At 42.6% G+C, this 19,756-nt stretch overlaps 3 protein-coding genes across 5 annotated transcripts; 2 read left to right on the top strand and 1 right to left on the bottom strand.

Annotated features, from left to right (window-relative positions):
• Window positions 1-262: 262 nt before the first annotated feature.
• On the bottom strand, window positions 263-2,740 carry chchd5 (coiled-coil-helix-coiled-coil-helix domain containing 5). 3 transcript variants are annotated; one of them, XM_086056797.1, is made up of 5 exons: window positions 2,624-2,740; window positions 1,875-2,008; window positions 1,519-1,655; window positions 1,284-1,435; window positions 263-491 (listed from the first exon to the last, which is right to left on the bottom strand). In XM_086056797.1, exons 3-5 carry the CDS (start codon window positions 1,647-1,649, stop codon window positions 463-465), a joined length of 312 nt encoding a protein of 103 aa, XP_085912923.1. In that variant the 5' UTR covers window positions 1,650-1,655; window positions 1,875-2,008; window positions 2,624-2,740; the 3' UTR covers window positions 263-462. The 3 variants fall into 3 exon arrangements, with proteins under 3 accessions (XP_085912923.1, XP_085912921.1, XP_085912922.1); XM_086056795.1 differs by having other exon boundaries at window positions 1,519-1,659; window positions 2,624-2,727; XM_086056796.1 differs by having other exon boundaries at window positions 1,519-1,659; window positions 1,875-1,994; window positions 2,624-2,721.
• On the top strand, window positions 2,225-11,405 carry atp13a1 (ATPase 13A1). The gene is made up of 25 exons (XM_086056786.1): window positions 2,225-2,814; window positions 3,760-3,849; window positions 3,968-4,231; window positions 4,706-4,861; window positions 4,935-5,004; window positions 5,086-5,192; window positions 5,577-5,706; window positions 5,871-5,926; window positions 6,001-6,127; window positions 6,203-6,340; window positions 6,412-6,532; window positions 6,761-6,918; window positions 7,177-7,352; window positions 7,430-7,540; window positions 7,620-7,745; window positions 7,839-7,941; window positions 8,880-9,073; window positions 9,200-9,296; window positions 9,374-9,558; window positions 9,668-9,782; window positions 9,862-10,058; window positions 10,185-10,327; window positions 10,402-10,513; window positions 10,671-10,814; window positions 10,888-11,405. Exons 1-25 carry the CDS (start codon window positions 2,461-2,463, stop codon window positions 10,996-10,998), a joined length of 3,585 nt encoding a protein of 1,194 aa, XP_085912912.1. The 5' UTR covers window positions 2,225-2,460; the 3' UTR covers window positions 10,999-11,405.
• Window positions 11,406-12,189: 784 nt separating this feature from the next.
• On the top strand, window positions 12,190-15,621 carry dsn1 (DSN1 component of MIS12 kinetochore complex). Its single transcript, XM_086055867.1, has 11 exons — window positions 12,190-12,284; window positions 12,550-12,586; window positions 13,383-13,653; window positions 13,730-13,803; window positions 13,980-14,052; window positions 14,145-14,211; window positions 14,290-14,343; window positions 14,442-14,513; window positions 14,593-14,743; window positions 14,844-14,931; window positions 15,019-15,621. Exons 1-11 carry the CDS (start codon window positions 12,250-12,252, stop codon window positions 15,108-15,110), a joined length of 1,014 nt encoding a protein of 337 aa, XP_085911993.1. The 5' UTR covers window positions 12,190-12,249; the 3' UTR covers window positions 15,111-15,621.
• Window positions 15,622-19,756: the final 4,135 nt, after the last annotated feature.

The following is a 19,756-nucleotide window of genomic DNA, read 5'->3' as shown; positions in this document are numbered from 1 at the left end:
CTGTATTGTAATAATTCAAGAAGAAAAGGTTTGTTCTCTTTGGTGGTCACAGAGATCATAACTCAACAAGCTCCCCTCTCTGAGACGACCTCCCCCTGCTCTTTTCTTCCCAAACTCCCTATTTCTTAGTCGGCGAGTAGTCAGGAGATTATGTGTGGGAGTGCAGCATTCTGGTTTAATATTTGACTTTGACTCAGCGCCGTAGATGGCGAGGGAGCGCAGATATATGGAGCGGAAAACAAAAGAAGGAAACCCCCACTGGTTGAGTAAGACATACCTTAGTTTTTAATGAAATACCGCGTTGGAAATGTGTCATGTTTATTTACGTCTACAAAGCCTCACAGTAGGTACACGTCACACCTGATTTGAAAATTGGAAAATAATCACAGGATATAAAGTTAAAGAAAAACATAATTATGGGATTTTTTCTTGAGGGTCAGTGTTGAAAGAGATGGTTGAATGCTACGACGGCACAGGTACTGGATTTGTCTCTGAAAAAAAAAGGGATAGACAAAGATATTAATTATTCAAGCATCAATATTTAATGAGTTATAGTCATATAGGGGTCTTCAGTTTACACACAAATGTTTTGAGTTTGTGCGCGATAAGAATTTGTCAGTTACCGCCATACTTTTGCTACATGCTATTTTTCATGTGCTGTAAAACAGAGAACCGTGGGCCCCTTCTGAGTTTTTGCATGGCCTCATTTAAGTAAATCCGGCAAGCATGCATGGATTGAAGAAGTTCTTTTAGTAGTCCTTCTTTAAAAAAATTGCAGAATTACCCTCAAGGCTGTGGTCAGCATTACTTTCTGTCGCGCAGTGCCGTCAGGGAAGAAAAGTGGAGTTGAATTCACTTTTTAAAAAGTGCCGTCCTTTCCTACATTCAAAACGAAGCACCTTTTAATCTCTCCTCGACCCATAGAGTTAGTCCTTTTTTTTTTTTTCCAGAGCTGGCATGTCCTTCTTTAGACTGCAACTGAGAGTGAATCAACAGTGCCTCTGCTTGTTGCAACCAAGTAGTGCACTACACCATTGATTCCCAACCAAGTACATCTGTGAGTAAATTGAGACAAGATCATCATTATTTTATTATTGATAATTTGGGGAAATATTTGTGAAGTGGTGTGCTGTGACTTTTTTGTGATGTAAAATGGGTCCCTTGGCTTAATAAAAGTTGGGAAACATTGTACTTGAATACCGTTTTGGCTACTCTACCCACTTCAGGCCCAATCCTATCTTCACAATTTGAATTTGCAGTGTTTTTTTTTCTCCCCGACTTACCCGCTCCACTGAGGTCCACCATCTCAGCGCAGCCTAAAAAGCGGGTGACGTGCGCCGAACAGGAGGCAGGCGTGCTCTGGTTTTCCCTCAGACACTTCTCAAACTCCACAAACTGCTTGGAACATTCTTGTCTGATCTTCTGGATCACCGGGCTAGCGTGACAAATGCAGGAATTAATGTAGAGCAAACAATTGCGTAATTTGGGGGTGATAGGGGTTGAATACACACGCCTTACTGTGATGATGTGCATTGTGCAACCTTCATCTTTAGTTCTTGACACTTCTCCTGCCATACTGATGGGTTGGAGGCTACACATGACCCATAGGCGTCCATCTCCTTATGGCAATACTTTGCCGTGATATCCATAGCCGCCTGCCTGAGAGGAAACAAATGTAATACTGTCACACTGTCAATTGCAAATATGTAACATAATTGGAATTATATAACCGAATTTATTTGGAAGGGTATGCAACATAAAAACACATCTCACACAGTGCTTTTAGTCAGCAGGCATGCAACATTATAGTAACTGTTTTAGCTATCTGTATCACTACAATACATTAAGGTGTACAAAATGATAAAAGTGCTTACATTTTGCTATTTTGTGCTCGTTTGAAGCGATGACGCTGGTCAGTCAAGGTTACGCTTCTCCATGTGGCGCCATGAAAATGCCGCGTGGATACGCCTACTTAGAACCTGATTGGATGGAAACTGGAAAATGTTCCCTGTGATTGGATGGAAATCCAACAAGTGAACACCATCTCAAATCCTACTGGTTCATTCTGATGTCAATCGTTCAACTAGTTCACAGGTCGGGCGATGACGACATTGAAGTTAAAAACACAGAGCACCAATTTGACATTTGGCTCGAAACCAAACATTTTATTTTTGTCACGAAAATAATTAATATATGCGCGAAGAGGTTAATATGTAACGTTCGCCTGTACGAAAGGTCCGAATAGTTTGCTTTCCGCGGTTCACTCCATCAAGGCAGGTACGCATCATACGCGATGACGTATGCGGAAGCAATGGTTGATGAAGAGGGACCATAGAAAGGGACTAGGCTCTTGAAGGTAACACTGAGGATCGCTCCGCGTGTAGAATCGTGTTTTTGCCGGTATCAACACGACGGGGCGGCGGTGGATAACAGAGGGGCCTAGAGGGTGAGCAGAGTGCAATGAACGACGCCAAAAAAGAGGACGAAATGACCGCGGACGGCGTCGGAGGACCGGGCGATCTACGAACAGCCCCCTCTGTGAGCCACAATCAACATGACAATGGCACCGGCGATGAGCTCGTGAGCTCAGTGACGCTATGCAGACGAAGGCCGCGGCTCTTACACGGTACCGTCCTCCCGTTCCTGGCGGTCCTCTACCCGGGCTGGCTGTACGCATGGCTGGGGGTGTACGGCGCCTCGGAGTATCCGGAGGCAGGCCTCCTTGGTCTAGCTGCCATCGGAATCGCTCACGTCCTCACGGCGCTCTCCGGTTATTGGTCCGTGCACGCCCACTGTTGGCTTACTTGTTCCAAGGTAAACAAACAAAAACCAAAAACATATTTAACATGGCGATGTTCCATTGACTTTTGCACTGTCATCTTCATTCATCACAGCGGGGCAGCATCAATGAACAACAGTAGAAGTCCCCTTATACGATCTGAATTATTGTATATTCATATGGTCATATGTACTCCTGGATGACTTCTAATTATTTATAGAGCTAAAATTGTGTAATTATGATTCCATGAGGAAATTTCCTTTCTCAATGGAGAAAATAAGAGTTATTGTAGCAGTGGTGTCAAATAATTTTCTTGATAGGACACACAGTTATGGTTCTCTCAAATGGCCGTTTTAATAAACGTATATTCGCCTCATTATATTTACAATGGCCCCTGCATTTAATATTTTTTAATTCAACTACTTATGTAGCACATTGAACAACAACCGTAGCACTAACAAAGTGCTTTACGTAAAACAAATGTAATCATCAAATAACTGTGTAAAATACACTTTGCATTTTGTGCCGTGAAATGAACATCCCAAAAAAATCAAACAAAGAGAAAACTAGCAGGGCTGCTGCTACCACAATTTAGCAACGGTCAACTCAAATGCACCATCTTTCTAACAACACATTTAAAATAGTAAAATTGCGACAAACCAATATAAATGTTATCGTTAGATTTCAATTAATAATGGATTTGGTTAAAAACTGCAGTAGCTGTAAAAAGTACAGAAAAATTGCAGATTTGGCTCTCGGATCTTGATGTTGTTATCATCAAGGCACATAAATTTAAAGGCGCAGTTTTGAAATTTCAGATGCGATTGGATTGGAACCCAGTTGCTCTCATTACTATTACGAAGTATAATGTAAACTCTTTAGACTTTTCAAAGAATAAACCATATGCCACACCGCAGTGTTGGGTTGCAGATAATGTCTGTGATAACACCTGTGTGGATTTGTCACCTGTTCACCAACAGGAATTGGACCCAAATAAAGCTACACTGGCAAAGGTCGTACCCACTCCCAATAACGGTTCTGCTGAGCTTGTGGCACTACAAAGGGACCGGGTGAGTACAGACCTGGACTCCTGTTTGTTCCAAGTTTTCCTACCGTGTTACATTTCTAAGCATATTTATTGTCATGCGGGACATACAGACACTGAAATCATTTTTTCCTCCTCCACAGGATGAAAATGGAGACGAGATTCTGTCATTTGAGTTTCAGAAAATCCGCTACACTTATGACCACAAAGAAAAAAAATGCTTCTTTCCCATCGCGTTCCCCATCAACCACGCGATGGGCTACTTCCAGTTGTGGCGCGGCTACCAGGAGGAAGCCGACCTCAAAGCTGCAGAGAAGCGCTACGGCACCAATCATGCCGAAATGATAGTTCCCGATTTCTTGGAGTTATTCCGGGAGCGGGCGACCGCCCCCTTTTTTGTCTTCCAGGTTTGTGGAAATGTTTCTCTTTTTCTGGGCTCCGATGTCTGCGGAATGGGGTCAATAGGTGGGGTTCAGGTTTCAAAACGAACATGGTGAAGCAACATTTAGCTGTTATGCTGCACGCAGGTGGAATGAGCTACCAACATGTGAAGTCAGACCCAAGTTTATATGCTTTTAAATCCAGGTTGAAAACTATGCTTCCCCCCACTACCCCCAATACCTTTGTTTGTTTATGGTCTTTTCACTTATGTTACAAAGCTACTTTTTCTTCTTTTTTTTTTATTTATAAATGTTCAATGTACGTTCTTTGCCTTTGAACATCTTTAGGCATCTAGTGCTTTTGGATGTGCGAGGCACATTGAGTTGCCTTGAATTGGGCTATGTAAATAAAATGGCCTTGTCTTTTAATAGGATATGCTGATGATGCTTGTTCATGTTAACTTAAAAGCGGCCCTGCGTTTTTTTTTTTTCGTCCCGCAGGTGTTCTGTGTGGGGCTGTGGTGTTTGGACGAGTACTGGTACTATAGCGTGTTTACACTTTTCATGCTGGTGGCGTTTGAAGCATCCCTGGTCCAGCAGCAAATGAGGAACATGTCCGAGATCCGGCGCATGGGAAACAAGCCCTACATGATCCAGGTTGGCTTTCCCTCCAAGCTGCTCTTTTTTTTTTGCAAAGCGTTCCCAGTTTAACATGGTGTGCTTGTGGCAGGTTTACAGGAACCGTAAGTGGAGACCCATCTCGAGTGACGAGCTCGTCCCGGGTGACATTGTCTCCGTCGGTAAGCGTCAGACGAGTTTTTCGCTGTCAGCACTTCTCTCAAAATGAGTGGACAGTTAGTGTGGACCGGTCTGGTTTCCAGGACGTTCCCCACAGGACAACCTGGTACCGTGCGATGTGCTTCTACTCCGCGGTCGCTGCATCGTGGATGAGGCCATGCTGACTGGAGAGTCTGTGCCTCAGATGAAGGTAAGATGAGAAAAACAATTAAATTTGAGAAAGCGGTCATAGCAAGGTGCAGAAATTCCGGGAATTCCTTCCTTTTCTTTCATAATTTTGACTTGACACGCTCCTGCAGGTTTCTTCTTGCGTAATGTTTACTGTTTTGTTTTTACATTGATGTTGTAAAAATGATGAACAGTACGCAATCCGTGAATCCATTTGAAGATACATGTAAGACTAGACCAGAATGGAAAGTACAACTAGCTACTGTCAGAATGATGGGAACAAATATTTTGAATGGACATAGTTCCAAATGTCTCGACTGGCTAAATAAAAAGTGTTAAAAAAAAACGGAAGGTGTTTATTGGGTTGATATTCCAATAATTGCTGACACTTTGGGGCTTTGTTCAGGAGCCAGTGGAGGACCTGGATCCTGGTCAAATCCTCGACCTTCAGACAGACTCTCGGCTTCACATCATTTCCGGGGGGACCAAAGTGGTTCAGCATAGCCCCCCTTTAAAGGCCAGTGCCGGACTCAAACGTAAGCAAATGTTTTCCGCTGGTTGTGAATAAAATGGAAATAAGCTGGTGAGCTGTCATGTCAAGTGAAAAGGTTTTGGTGTGCATTTGCTGCTCATCTTTTCCGGATGACACAAAACCTCTTTTGCGTGTCACCTTCCTGTATCGTTTTATTTCCATGCGCAGCTGTCGACAATGGCTGCGTGGCCTATGTACTGCGGACAGGATTCTACACCTCTCAGGTGCGTTTCGTCTTCACACGAGTGTCCGTTCTCGTCAGCGGTAACTTTCAAAGAGGAAACGTGCTTGCTTGCAGGGTAAACTTCTGCGCACCATCCTCTTTGGTGTGAAGAGAGTCACGGCAAACAACCTGGAGACGTTCATCTTCATCCTCTTCCTCCTGGTGTTCGCCATTGCGGCCGCTGCCTACGTGTGGGTGGAAGGTGAGGTTTGCGCAATGGGGATTTTTTTCAGAGGTGGCATACATCGTGTCGCAAGTGTTATCTGTCTTACTTTAGGGACCAAGGACCTCAGCAGGAACCGCTACAAGCTCTTCCTGGAGTGCACTTTAATCCTCACGTCAGTGGTTCCACCGGAACTCCCCATTGAGCTTTCTCTGGCCGTCAACACGTCTCTCATTGCCCTGGCCAAACTATGTAAGCATGCTCGCGTTTACGGTCCTTACCGCTCGTGGCAATGGCTCATTCCCGTCTTTGCTTCCGCGTAGATGTATTCTGTACCGAGCCCTTCAGGATTCCATTTGCGGGGAAAGTGGAGGTCTGCTGTTTTGACAAAACGGGAACACTGACTAGCGATAGTCTGGTGGTGCGAGGCGTAGCGGGCCTCAGGTACATGGCTCTTTATTTGTTGTTTATGTGTGGGGGCGGGGGGTTCTCATTTATGTTATGTTCATGGCTGAGAAATGCTTTTCAGAAAAAATGTTCGATGTAATGATGACTTTTGTTTACTTATAAACTACAGCGGGTTTCCATTTGCGTAAAAAATATGGGTTACGTCACCAAGTTACGCCCCTCCTGTATTATTTAATCCATATCAGCTGATTTGTATCTTAATAGGGAGGGGAAAGAGGTGATGCCCGTGTCGGATATCCCAGTCGAGACGCACCGGGTGGTGGCGACCTGCCACTCACTTGTCACTCTAGATGACGGACAACTCGTTGGAGATCCACTGGAGAAGGCCATGCTGACTGCTGCCGATTGGACCCTCACTAAAGGTAGTTTTCATATAGACATGTATATGGAAGGTCATGTTGTGATGTTTTTTCTCTCTGTGTTCTTTTGATTACCCATTTTGTACTATTATTCTTGACCTTGTTCTTATATAAGGCGTATATAAACATTTGCATGTTCGGAATTAAAAAAAAAAAAAAAAAAAAATCAAATCAAGTGTTCCTTATTTGTAGTACTTTCTTAATTGCAATGCTAGTTCAGCATTACGTAACCTGTGGCTGGCTTCTTGCCTCTTCAACCAGATGAAAAGGTCTTCCCACGCAGCATCAAAACACAGGGCCTCAAGATCCATCAGCGCTTCCACTTTGCCAGCGCTCTCAAGAGGATGTCTGTTCTGGCCTCCTACGAGACGATGGGATCCACGGAACTTTCCTACATCTCCACTGTTAAAGGCGCTCCAGAGACACTCAAAGCCATGGTACAAAATTATTTAGCACCGACTCAAGTGTGTAGCCAAATTGTTACAAAGGATGCGTCCAAATAATGTGCTTGTAGTTTTCAGAGCGTCCTGAGAGTTACGATAAAGTGCACAAGGAAATCTCCCGGGAAGGAGCGAGAGTGCTTGCTTTGGGTTACAAAGAGATTGGCCATCTAAGTCATCAGCAGGTTTGTTCTGTCTCTCCCCCCCAAAAAGTGCACTGTTGTATATTTTGTTTTGAACGGTTTTTGGATTTTTGTCTTGTAGGTTCGAGAGATGGGCCGCAGTTCCCTGGAGTGTGACTTGAACTTCGCCGGCTTCATGGTCGTGACCTGCCCCCTCAAGACTGACAGCAAGGCGGTCATCAGAGAGATCCAGGAAGCATCTCATCATGTAACTCATCCAATTGAATGCCAAGTTCACGCAACTCCTCACTGCTTTTGTTTTTTTTTTGCAATACCGATGGATTTGTATTCGTGCTCTCAGGTGGTGATGATCACAGGGGACAACCCCTTAACGGCGTGCCATGTGGCCAGAGAACTCCACTTCCTCCAAAAGGCGCAAACACTTATATTGCAGTCAGCCAATGGTAGGAATTGGACGCACTTAACAGCCACAACTTGGGGCAGAAGAAAAAAAATTTAAAAAAGACCTCCAGCCAACAGTAATTGTGGTTACAGTTCATACTGAGACGAATTTGATATTTGTTTTAAATACAGCGCTTCTTATACACGGGGAACAATCCTGCTCCACTTGCCTGGAAGTTATATGTGCTGCTACTGTTGTGCACATTTTGGCCTCCAAGAGGCAGTGTGGAGCACATCTGCAGATAACACATTTAGATTTGATGAAAAATATCAAGAAGCACATCCCGGAAATTTTGCAGTATAACAAATTTTTCGCAGTGTAGAAAGAACATGATTGTGAATATTGTTAGCATTTGTGTTTGAAGAGTCATTATTTAAAGCGAAAGTCAACGCAAACATTTTTTTTTTCAAGATTATGTTCTATGAAAAACCGCTAGTTGAAACAGCATTCTGATAAATATTGCTTTCGTGGAATAAGTGTTAATCCACGCGTTTTTTGCCGTTGTGAGCAGTTGTGATGTCATTTTCAATCGTCAGAAGACAAAATGGCCGCCCCCAGAGATGGCAAAAAACGAGTGCATTTTGCTGCATAACTTGTATTCCATAAACCTCAAATTAATCAGAATGCCGTGTTTCAACTAGTGGGAATGCTGGGAACATGTTCTTGGAAAAAAAATATGTTTGGGTTGACTTGCGCTTTAAAGGTTTATACTGCAAAATTGAACGGTAGTGTTTCACGTGTTAGCATCAAGCTAGCAGATGTTTTGAAGACCAAGCTAAGTGTTTGCTTAAATATACAACATGAAATGTCATTTAGTTTGTGATATTTGTACGTAAACTTTTGAAGAACTCTTCACAGTCTGCCAAACCGCACACCGCATGGTCAGGGAGGACAAAATTATATATTATATGACATGATCTGGTGCTTTGCTTTCCCCAGGCGGGTGGCAGTGGGACTCCATCGACGGCACTGTGCACGTACCCCTTCCGCCTCCCTCGATCTCTTCCTTCGTGCACCAGTATGACCTGTGTGTAACCGGGGATGGGCTGGCCAGACTGTGCTGCGAGCCCCGGCTCCTGAACGCCCTCTTGCCTCACATACAAGTGTTTGCGCGAGTCAGTCCAAAACAGAAGGTCAGACGGAAATTCATGAGGATTATATAAGATATCAATGACATCAACTTCTTGGAATCGAGTACAGAGCAATCAAAGTGAATTGAACGCATTCATCTTAGAATTTGCATATCTGCGTTATTCCAGGAATTTGTCGTCACCAGTCTCAAGGGGCTGGGTTATGTGACACTGATGTGCGGGGACGGCACAAACGACGTCGGAGCTCTCAAACATGCCCACATAGGTAAGGTTGTCCACAATTTGTGACCGTTTTTTTGTCTCACCGTCATCAACGTTTGTTGTGTTATTTTTTATACGCAGGTGTAGCTCTATTAGCCAACGCCCCTGAGCGCATGCCGGAAAAAAAGAAACGAGGGAAAGAGAAGGAGGCGCCCGCCGTTGACTTTCGACCTTCGCCACCTGTCAATGCTGGAGGCAAGCCGAGTTCCAGAGGCGCCAGGCAGAGGATGATGGCCCACAGAGAGGAACAACTCGCTGCGCAAAAGGTTGTCCTTCAACTTCATTACCCATCGGCAACTGTTGTTTTCATCTCAGAGCGCTTCGTTTTATTACTGTTTTTTTGCATGATTAAATACAAACGTGTTTTTCTTACAGGAGAGGATAAGTCAAGTCTTGCGGGAACTCGAAGATGATCAGGTCCAAATCGTGAAACTGGGCGACGCCTCCATCGCCGCCCCCTTCACCTCCAAACTGTCCTCCATTCAGTGCAGTGAGTAACAAATATCCCACTGACAGCTTAGTCTGCTTCCACACCTAAAATGGCTTCAACCTTCTCTGTCTTTGTCCAGTCTGTCATGTCATAAAGCAAGGCCGTTGCACTCTGGTAACAACGCTACAAATGTTTAAGATCCTCGCTCTCAATGCCCTGGTGCTCGCCTACAGCCAGTCTGTGCTCTACCTGGAGGGGGTCAAGTTCAGCGATTTCCAGGCGACCCTCCAGGGTCTGCTGTTGGCTGGATGCTTCCTCTTCATCTCTCGCTCAAAGGTGAGGATTTGTATTCAGAAAATAGAACCGCCCCAATCAATGGTTGTGATTTCTTTCCGTCTCAAAGTAACGGCGTGTAATCGCGTTTTTTTTGTTTTTTTTTCTCCTCCCCTCTCGTCGACTCAGCCACTGAAAACGTTGTCCCGAGAGCGGCCCTTACCGAACATCTTCAATTTTTATACCGTGTTGACGGTGCTGCTGCAGTTCGCGGTCCACTTCTGCAGTCTGGTCTTTCTTTACAAAGAGGCGCAGAGCAGAAGTCCGCCGAGGTAAGAAGCGGGGAACCGTGTGACTTGGGCTTCACTCCGGTAAAATATCACATTTCTCCATGTGTCTTTTCCAGAGAAAATCAGTTTGTGGATCTGTACAAAGAGTTTGAGCCCAGTCTAATCAACAGCACTGTCTACATCATGTCCATGGCTATGCAGATGGCCACGTTTGCCATTAACTACAAGGTATTTGCATTAATACAGGAACAGGGCTTCCTTGTTGTTTGACAGTCCTGATATTTTTAGCGTGACTTTGCTAAGTCATAAACCGAGGACCCCCTGTTGTACTGCTGTTTCTGTTTATCGTATAACAACACGAATGCATTCTCATTCCCTTGCATAGGGTCACCCCTTCATGGAGTCTCTCAGTGAGAATAGACCACTTCTTTGGAGCATCACTTTGTCTGGCTTAGCGATTGTGGGACTTCTTTCTGGTTCTTCACCTGAGTTCAACGAACAGTTTGCCCTCGTTGATATTCCGACTGAGGTGAACTAACAGTCTTTTTCACAATGGTTTTACTGTATCTCTTGTAGTAACGGTCTCCTGTATTTCCCCATAGTTCAAAATGATCATCGCCCAGGTTCTGGTGGTGGACTTTTTCGCCGCCCTGTTTGTGGACCGTGTACTGCAGTTCTTGCTTGGCAGAGGAACTCTGAGGGTGCCTTCTTGAACTCTTCCTGCCATCAGCACCCATGGTCCTTATGTACTCTGAAGGGAGAGGAGACTTTGGAAAGGAAGCTCGAGAAGTGAGATGGTCATGGCGGGCAGCGCTGTACACTCCACTGCTTCAGTCCGCTCCTCCCAACCCCATTCCCTTATTATATTTTCATCAGCCACGCTTTGTTCTTTTTCCTCTTTTTTTTCCCCCCAAACTTCATCTCTTCCTCCCCACAGCCACACAAGGCCATGACGAGCAGTATTGAGAGGAGTGTGAGACTGTGCCAGCAGAGTGACACACTCAGACACACAAGAGGGGCGTTCTCCAAGAGAATTAACAAGCTGTTTTGATTACTCTCCTTGATTTTGTAAAAAGTGAAAAGACATCTCTAACAGACTTATAAAAAGACTTACAAACGATTAGGCCTGTCATGTGTTTGTTTTTCTCAATCACAGATTTGTCTGAACATCTCCGGGGACACAAATTGGAGACAAAAATGATCATGGCATTTTTTATTTATTTATTTATTTATTTATTTTATCTCTAAAGGATTGTTATCAGTATTGATGTGCCTATAGTAGCCAGGATTTTTGTTCTCTCCCAATGGTGATTGTAGAACTACTCTAAACTAAGAAAAATGACGAAGCAGCTGAACTGAAAGTGAAAGGGACAAACAATAAGGATTATTTATGTCCAATGAAGCCAATGCTAGGACTGAGAGGATAATACGGTCACTTTTAATAGAACAGAGGTAATAAGAATATTTTAAGTAGACCTTTGTAATTACAGTACACATTTTGTTCCTCCGCGCAAATATTTTTCTAAGATTAGATTCCACTTTATTGGCATTACACGTCAAGTACAAGGCCACGAAATACAGCTTGCACCAAACTGGATGTGCATTAAATAACAATTGTCTGAAAGTAGGTATACAATATAAATATATGGAAAGGTGAGTATTTCTACGGGTACTTACAGGCTATGACTGTGGTCATGAATAGTATAATACTGTATAGCTTTTGATACTTCAACCGTACCGTGCAAATTGAAATGAACTAAAGTCTTAAAAGTACGCAACTTTATATAATTGTTAATAATTCATTGAAGAGATTGTATTCAATGCAATTTACTGGTGAAAACAGTGTTATGTTATTTGACGAGCACGTTCTTCGTCACAAACCACATTTCCCATAGTGCAGCAGTGCATAAAAGAGGCGGGGCTTGTTTGGCGCGCGATGTCAAGAAAAAAATTTGAAAGAAAAGATGGCGGAAGAGCCTTCGTCCACATACCAAGACGGGTTTGTTTGCTTTTGATTCTTGTTGCTATTAAACGTTTCTATTGTCGGATAGCTAAATTCAAGTAGTAACTTTTCAAGCCTTTAGACCCGGCCTTAAGAGTCACATCAAGCGGGCTCTGTCAGGGCTCAATGTTCGGGTTGGGCGTGCTAACGCATAAGGCCATTAAAATGTCGGCCAATGTTACTTTTAACTGTTAATAAAGGTGTCGTTTGTTGTGAAGTTTCAAATAGAATATAATGTACAGTAATTCAAATTCTCTTGCAGTTGCGGGTCTGTCGCCGCTGTGGAAGCGACGAACGAGGTACGTATGTTTTAATCGATGTGACATTTACATTAGTTGCTGTGGATCAGTGGTTCGTAACTGTTAGCATTTTCCTACTCCGTTGTTAAACGCAAGAAAGAATGTCATTTGTTCAAAAATAGACTTCGAATACACGTTTGCGTGTTCACAGCACCGTTTCATAGCCTCTGATTAAGAAACCGAAGATGAACTTGACAATTGTACATGTTCAAAAATTGAAATAGTAAAATTTAATCTCCGTTTGAACAAAATTTCTGTTAAGGAAATGAAGAATGCAGGCAAGTGTAACCAGAACACTTTAAACAGTCTGAATTATTATGCTATGAATTCACGTGGCATTTAATGTGTGAGGGTTGTTTAAATGTAACTGGGAGTTACTTTTCTAGCTCCACTGATATTTAAGTGAGTTTGAGGTCATCAGTTATGTCCGTCGCCAGAGGCTGAGCAGCCTTTTGTGTTTGTTTATGGAAGTAGAAGCACTTACACTCCCTGTCATATAAATGGCAAGTCTAACCTGGAATTTAAGTTAAATATGTAGAGTTCTGCTCCTGCTGCGGTGGCATAACCTGAATTTGTACACATCAGTCAGATTGCACCATAGTCAATCACTTACGTACACAAGTTCAATCACGCTTTTTGTAACCTTGAAATCAGATGTCAGTACTGTTATAAACCCAAGGACCCCTGCAAACTTTAAATAGCTGTCCGCGGCCCACCAAAAACGGCTCTACCAACATGCCAGTTGTGAATCACTGCTTTAGAAAACAGACTAATAACCAGTATTTTCTGAATTCAGGTCAAGCAGTCACCCAAGCGGTGTTCGTCCCCCAGCGCTCCAGAGGGCGTCCCTCCCCAAAAATCACCCCGCGTTGAAATGCTGTTAGGCGGCACACAGACGCTCAATGCCGGAGAAGAGCATCCAGACACAGAAAGGCAGGAAATGGCGTCTGGAAGCACGGAGGAACCTGAATCTTGTCCGCCTGCAAACTCCACTGCACGGAGGAAATCATGGAGGAGAGCCACCTTGTCAAGACGCTCCCTGTCCGCACTTCCTAACCCGTATCAAAGTGAGTTGAATGCATTGCTCATCAGAATGATCAGGTGAATATGTTCAATGTAATTATTATTATTATTTGAATATAGCTTTGTGCAAAAGCATCAGCACGTCCTTACCGCAAGAAGAGCGGTTGAGTATATTGATGGAGGCTGCAATGAAGGTAAGGTCAAAGCCACTATAAAAACACAATATAGAGAGTTAATACTTACTTAATATTAACAGTAAACTTAGTTTGTTTTTACATAAAGTTTACATAATTTGAGCTAGAATTGCTTAAAGGATGTAAAAAATATATTTTTTGAAACACCCTGTCATAAATACATCTCTTATGTACAGCTGGCCACGGACAGACTCCATAATTCACTCCAGTCAGTGCCAAATTCCTCACCAGAGTCTTTTCAGAAACAAGGTGCCCTGTTTTATATGGTACACAAAATTACTGATTCTTCACTTATGTAAAGCTCCGTCATTAATTTTCAAAATCTTTTTTTCTTCCTTTAGTTGAGAAGTTGAAGAAAAAGTGCAAATCTGTGTCCAAAACCGTAAGCATTGAACAACAGAGTCACAGGTACATCACTTTATTCCCTTCCTGTCTGTCAGATTTAAAACAAAAAAAATCTATAATCCTCAAACAATTTGCTTTCAGGATTGGTGCGCATGGCGCGCGGACAGCAATGGTGATCGAAAACACTATTAACAGGTTTGCTGGGCTTAGATAAGACTATTGAGAATGAATCCACCACACTTTTCATTTTAATTTTTTTATTAATATTTTTTATATAATCTGTTGTGTTTTAGGATTCAAGCTGAAAGTCAATCATGGGAAGCGCTCATGCACAAACACCAGAGTAAGGCGGAAGAATTAAAAAGGTGAATGTGTGAAATATTGAGGTACAATCAAATTTCACATTTTATACTAATGTTTTGTTTTTATGTCTGATTGTCACAGAAAATTGTCTCAGTGCCAAAAGGAAGCCATCTCATTAGACCACACGTGTATGGCCCAGTCCTCACAGTACCGGTTAATTCGGAGTAAACCCGACTACCGTGACCTCCTCCATAGACAACAGTCCATGCTGCGCACTATGGCAACTGCTGTGGTACGTATGTTGTGATAAAAATAAATCCCACTCATTTACAGCCTGTTTGATTGTCCATACATTTAGTCTCATTGTCGATTTTTGTATTTTGAATGCGCAGATGGATGCTCATTGTCAACTCACGCAAGAGCTTCAGTCCGTCAAGGAGCTGTCACAGTTGGTGGTGAAAGAGACCAGTGGCAGATTGGGTAATTCATGTTCAGTATTTGATGCTATTATACATTTTGGATGTTCATAGTAACTAAACATATGGATCCGTTTATATTTCCTACCAGCGGCTCAAGCAGGATTTCAGGAACTTTCACCCAACTTTATTCAGGACCTCATCAGCGCGCCATTTAAATCCTCAAGCACACCGTCACAATAAATGTACTATGGATGTTTTGTGTATAAAGAAAAAAAAGTCTTTTTGGTCCCCATGTTTTATTTTTATTCTGTAATGCTAAAATCCGACACTTGTTCTTATCAAGCGTCTAGTGTTGATGTAATTCATGCAAGCGTCCAGCAGGTGGCAGCGGCTGTCCTGCAAACATTTGTTTCAAGCAGGACTCTGTTCTATGTGTACAAATGCCTTCTCGCCTCTTAAAAAAAAAAAAAAAAAAAGAAGAAACCTCAAAGACTTTACTGTCATAAGGCACATGTTGCTTAAAAGAAAAAACTGCACATTTTTTCGATTCATGATCAGCGTCCACAAATATTTCGGTATGACTGCTCAAAACATGAATGATTTTACTGTTGTGGATAGCTACATTTAGAGAGATTTTTTTTTTCTATTTTTTTTTTTAACTACTTGTACATGTGAGAGCTGACGCTGAGCATACAATACATGGTGTAAATTTTAAAATGAATATAACACGTATCCCAAGGAGGGCCGACCACTCTTCCTCCGTTTGTCTTTATTTCCATTTCTTGCCTGTGCTCTTCCTCGGGCCCATTTGACTCTCCTTTTTCTTTTGGTTGCTGCATCTATTTCACTTCATCAGTGTCCCCTGACCATTCAAGAGAAAGCCCCTCCCCCCACAGTGACTCACCCCCCACACCCCCATCTCTTGCATTTGGCTGGGTCACTGATGCAGAACGAAGCTTTGACATTGTACCAGTCAGTCAAAAGCTTTGTTTGCTATCACTCCGATCTCCAGGAACCACTCACTAATTAATGTTCCTGCCTAATTTGAAGGCTGCAGCATAAAGAAAGAGCGAACGTCTCTTTTCCTCGTCTGTCGCGCGTGTGTGTGTGTGTGTGTGTGCGTGCGTGCGCGCGCGCTATGGTTATGATCTTGACTCGAGCGAGGGTGACATTTTCAGTGGGATGGTGTTCAAGGGGCTGACAGGAGAAGAGGGACAGGCGAGGAGGAGAAAAGACGAGCAGGGTTGTGACCGTGAGAGTTGTGAGCGAGGGAGGATGGCGCACAGCAGGAGAGATCGATTCTTATTTAGATGAAAATGAGGCTTGATGCTCGTGGGGGTGAGGAGGGCACCTTAAGCATCCAAATGAATAGGAAGTTACACATAAATGATCCCTAAATGAATCGACAACAATAAAAAATAAAAGAAAAAAAGTGCAAGGTCCACAAAAGGCACTGTCTTCTCTTCAAGCTTTTCTCCCGGCAGTCAAATGCAATTACTTTGGCATTAGATGGTAATCCTTGCAGGTTTTTCACTCAAAAGTGCGAGGAACAAAACGCTCGAGACAAACCTCAATGGCCCGCTTGGAGATTAAGTGTTTAGTTTTTAACATTTGGATAAAAGGTGAGACATGGCTCATCTTCGCAATTCTTGTTTGTAGACTCACAAAATGGAAGAAATAAAGCTTTTTTTTTTTTATGGGATGTAGTTTATTTTACAAGATTGTGGCCGGGTGTTACTCGTTCAGCCATTTTTCCATATGAAACGATGCAAGCATAAGACATTGGATCCATTATAATTTTGTACCAAAAAGTCTACACACCACGGTTCAATACCATTTTTTTGTGACGTAAAAATGAGACCAAAGTGAATGGTTTGAAAAGTTTTTCCAACCTGAAAATGTGGATGAACAAGTGCCCATGCTCTCTTATAGTCAGCACAACTGCCACCATTAAAAGTGTCTCAGAGTAACCCTAAATCAAGTTCACGTGTTCTAGTAGGCTTTTCCTGACATTTCTTGCCTTCTGGCAGATGTCCGCCGGTTTTGTGCAGACACTTCATGCTCTTTCCAACTACTGATCACTTCTTCCATCCTTTGTAAGGTATTGTTGCAGCTGAAGGAAAAACAGCCCCAAAACACAACGCCGCCACCGTGCTTCACTGTCAGTTCGGTGTTCTTTTGGTGATGAGTAGTGTTGTGTTTGGCCAAACATGCCTTCTGTAGTCATGGCCAAAAAATTCAATCGTGGTTTCATCAGACCGTTAAAGTTTCCCACATGCATTTGGCCGTTTTTCTTCAGCTGGAACTGGATCCTAAATCGAAATGGAGAGAATTATGAAATAGCAGTCCGAGTTAGCACAAAACCTTCAAGCTGCTGCTAGAAAGCCCAAAAAAATGTCAGGAAAAGCCGACTAGAGCATCTGAACTTCATTTGGGGTTTGTCAGAGCTCTCCCATTTAACATGCGTTTAAATGAGATTCTGAATCAAGCACATTGCAGTTGATTTTTTGTTTATTACTGCCCCTATTGAAAAGCTCCACAAATTAAACTGAGCTCTATTTTTTCGTTTCACAAAAAGCTTGTATTTAAAAAGGGGTGTGTAGACTTTTATATCTGCTGTGTGAGTAAGATATGTATATTCAAGAAACCCCTGATGCTTAACTCTCATACAAACATAATAAGTGACCCACTATCAAGTAATTAAGTGCTGTTTATCAAGAACAAACACTGTGAAATCCAATACGTACTTGCAGCTCTGCTTACCTTGTGCAAAACCCCCACTGGTGCATAGACACTTTAAAGTGAGCGCCCATAAACAATTCCAAAACTCTTTCTTGGCTTTGATGACACACGCGTCTGAGGTTTTAATAGTTGTGTGAAAAAAAGAAAAAGTATTTGGACAGCAAATCTTGGTCGTACTCACAATTGCACAACATCAGGAGCGACATTATTACTGCTATTTGCGTTTACCCTATTGCTTTCTTACTTGCTGTCTCCAACTTGAGATTGATTAGCCCCAGATTGCCGTGGACTGATGTGTGGAGAGTCAGCATAAAGCGGCGGCCGGTTTGGTTGCTACTACCTTATGCACACCCATCATCTCCTCATAGTACATCTGGGCCTGCTGCATCGGCCTTTCCTGCACACGCATCCAAGCAGCCATTCGTCTTGGAAGGCTGTCTCTCTGATCTGAGTGATAAACTGCAGCAGAATTGCCCAGTTTGCAAAAAAACAGACACAAGGACACTAGTTTTTCAATCTGTGCTGTCATCATTTTCAAACTGGAAACTGATGCGATGCTTCATTGGCTTGCCGGTGATAGACCGATTTTCTTCTGTTGCGCGTTTGGGATGCGTTGCCTTTTGTGCGATGTAAATTTGACCACTTTGGCATTCTCTGATGGGCTGTTTGGTCTCCTCGCAGATCACTGAACAGAAACAGATTACAAAGGTTTATATTGATGCGGCCAATTAGCAGCCTTCTCGGTTGTCATCGGCACATTTTTTTGCATGTATTACAGACCAATTTAGTCGTACCTTTGAGCCATCACAGCAGCGGTGGCCTTGACTTGATTAGAGTGTGTGCAGTGGAACCTCCACAGCCAAACGCACCTCACGTCACTACGCTTTGAAGTCGATTCATTGGTTCCAGGCACAAACGGTCGACATCATAAAACATTTATTAACTGTAGCTGTGGCATTTAAGAAACACTTTAACGTTCGTAAGTGTAGTCAGTAGAGAATATAGTGAGGGGAAAGGGAATGGGCAAATAGCAAAAATCTGTGTATCCTAGACACGCCTTATGAATACATTCAAATCATCTTTCATTGAAATGAATGGCAATGCCTTTACGTAATCTGTTCCAGCCTCACCCTAAAAAAAAAAACAACAAAAATGTTTGTATTGTTTTTTCTTTTTAAGTAAAATAACAATCTATAATATCGTACGTTATGAAAAAAGGATAATTTGATCGAATGTAAAGAATTAAAGACTGCTTCATGATTTAATGCTTTAATTCAACTCATTGTGCTGCTCCTTCTGGTGTGACTTGGCCACTGGGTGGCAGCATAATACACACAGTCGCACATAAAAGCAGCCGCAATATTAGTCATTTTTTCCAGCAGAAGATTTTGAATATGGTACTGTCTACATGTGTTGCGCCATAGTTTGTGTTCCAAGTATCACAATAGCACAACTATTGAAGCTAATCGTTATCCCATCAATGTTGCTTTCCATTATGTGCTAGCATTAAGATAAGATAAGAATGCCTTTATTGATCCCACAGTGGGGAAATTTTCACTTTTTCATTTTCATTTAAGCTAGCGGGAGCATTTACAAGGCAACATTGTTTGGTTGTTTTAAATACACAACATGTAGTTTAAAGAGACGACAATCGTAGAATAGTAAAACTAAAAGTAAAACTTCTCACCCTTTGAGGCCACCTTAGGGAGAGTAATGGGCAGTTGGCAAGCTCTCATTGTCATGCAAGTGGCTGGCCATTATGCTTTCGCCTATGTTATTTATGTTAACATCTGCTTTGAGAAACTCATTTGCGTGTGTAATTGATATTTAATTAAATGGTATTGTTCTGAGCAGCCGCAACCATTTCCCATGTACTGTTCTATGGTTATTATCACACATTTCCCTCTGCCATAACGCCCACACAAAAAAAAGCAAAACACAGTGCACACCAATATGTTTATTATTTTTGTCGAACTGTACAGATTGTTTAGACACTAGGCTGTAAGACACATTTCCAAATGTAACTGCAAACCACTGTACATGTTGTTGCGACTTCAGCTTGTCCTAGCAGGGGTCCTCCACACTAATAATAAACATGTTTTTACATTAGTACGCACAAAAGCTGATTTGAGTGACACAGCTCT

The sequence above is a fragment of the Filicampus tigris genome, chromosome 16 (genome assembly GCF_054856515.1).
Source record: "Filicampus tigris isolate MCC_2025a chromosome 16, RoL_Ftig_1.0, whole genome shotgun sequence".
NCBI classification, from domain to species: Eukaryota; Metazoa; Chordata; class Actinopteri; order Syngnathiformes; family Syngnathidae; genus Filicampus; species Filicampus tigris.
The sequence above is the reverse complement of the archived record's forward strand: the minus strand, read 5'-3'. Positions and strand labels throughout refer to the sequence as shown.

Coding starts and splice junctions, on each gene's coding strand:
- chchd5 (XM_086056795.1), bottom strand. Junction 1,436..1,518: donor GCACAATGCACATCATCACA/GTAAGGCGTGTG, acceptor TTGTCACGCTAG/CCCGGTGATCCAGAAGATCA. Junction 492..1,283: donor GGTGGACCTCAGTGGAGCGG/GTAAGTCGGGGA, acceptor TTTTTTTTTCAG/AGACAAATCCAGTACCTGTG.
- dsn1 (XM_086055867.1), top strand. CDS start 12,250: ATGGCGGAAGAGCCTTCGTCCACATACCAAGACGG. Junction 12,587..13,382: donor CTGTGGAAGCGACGAACGAG/GTACGTATGTTT, acceptor TTCTGAATTCAG/GTCAAGCAGTCACCCAAGCG. Junction 14,344..14,441: donor ATCGAAAACACTATTAACAG/GTTTGCTGGGCT, acceptor GTTGTGTTTTAG/GATTCAAGCTGAAAGTCAAT.
- atp13a1 (XM_086056786.1), top strand. CDS start 2,461: ATGAACGACGCCAAAAAAGAGGACGAAATGACCGCGGACGGCGTCGGA. Junction 9,297..9,373: donor TCTCAAACATGCCCACATAG/GTAAGGTTGTCC, acceptor TTTTATACGCAG/GTGTAGCTCTATTAGCCAAC. Junction 10,514..10,670: donor CGTTTGCCATTAACTACAAG/GTATTTGCATTA, acceptor TCCCTTGCATAG/GGTCACCCCTTCATGGAGTC.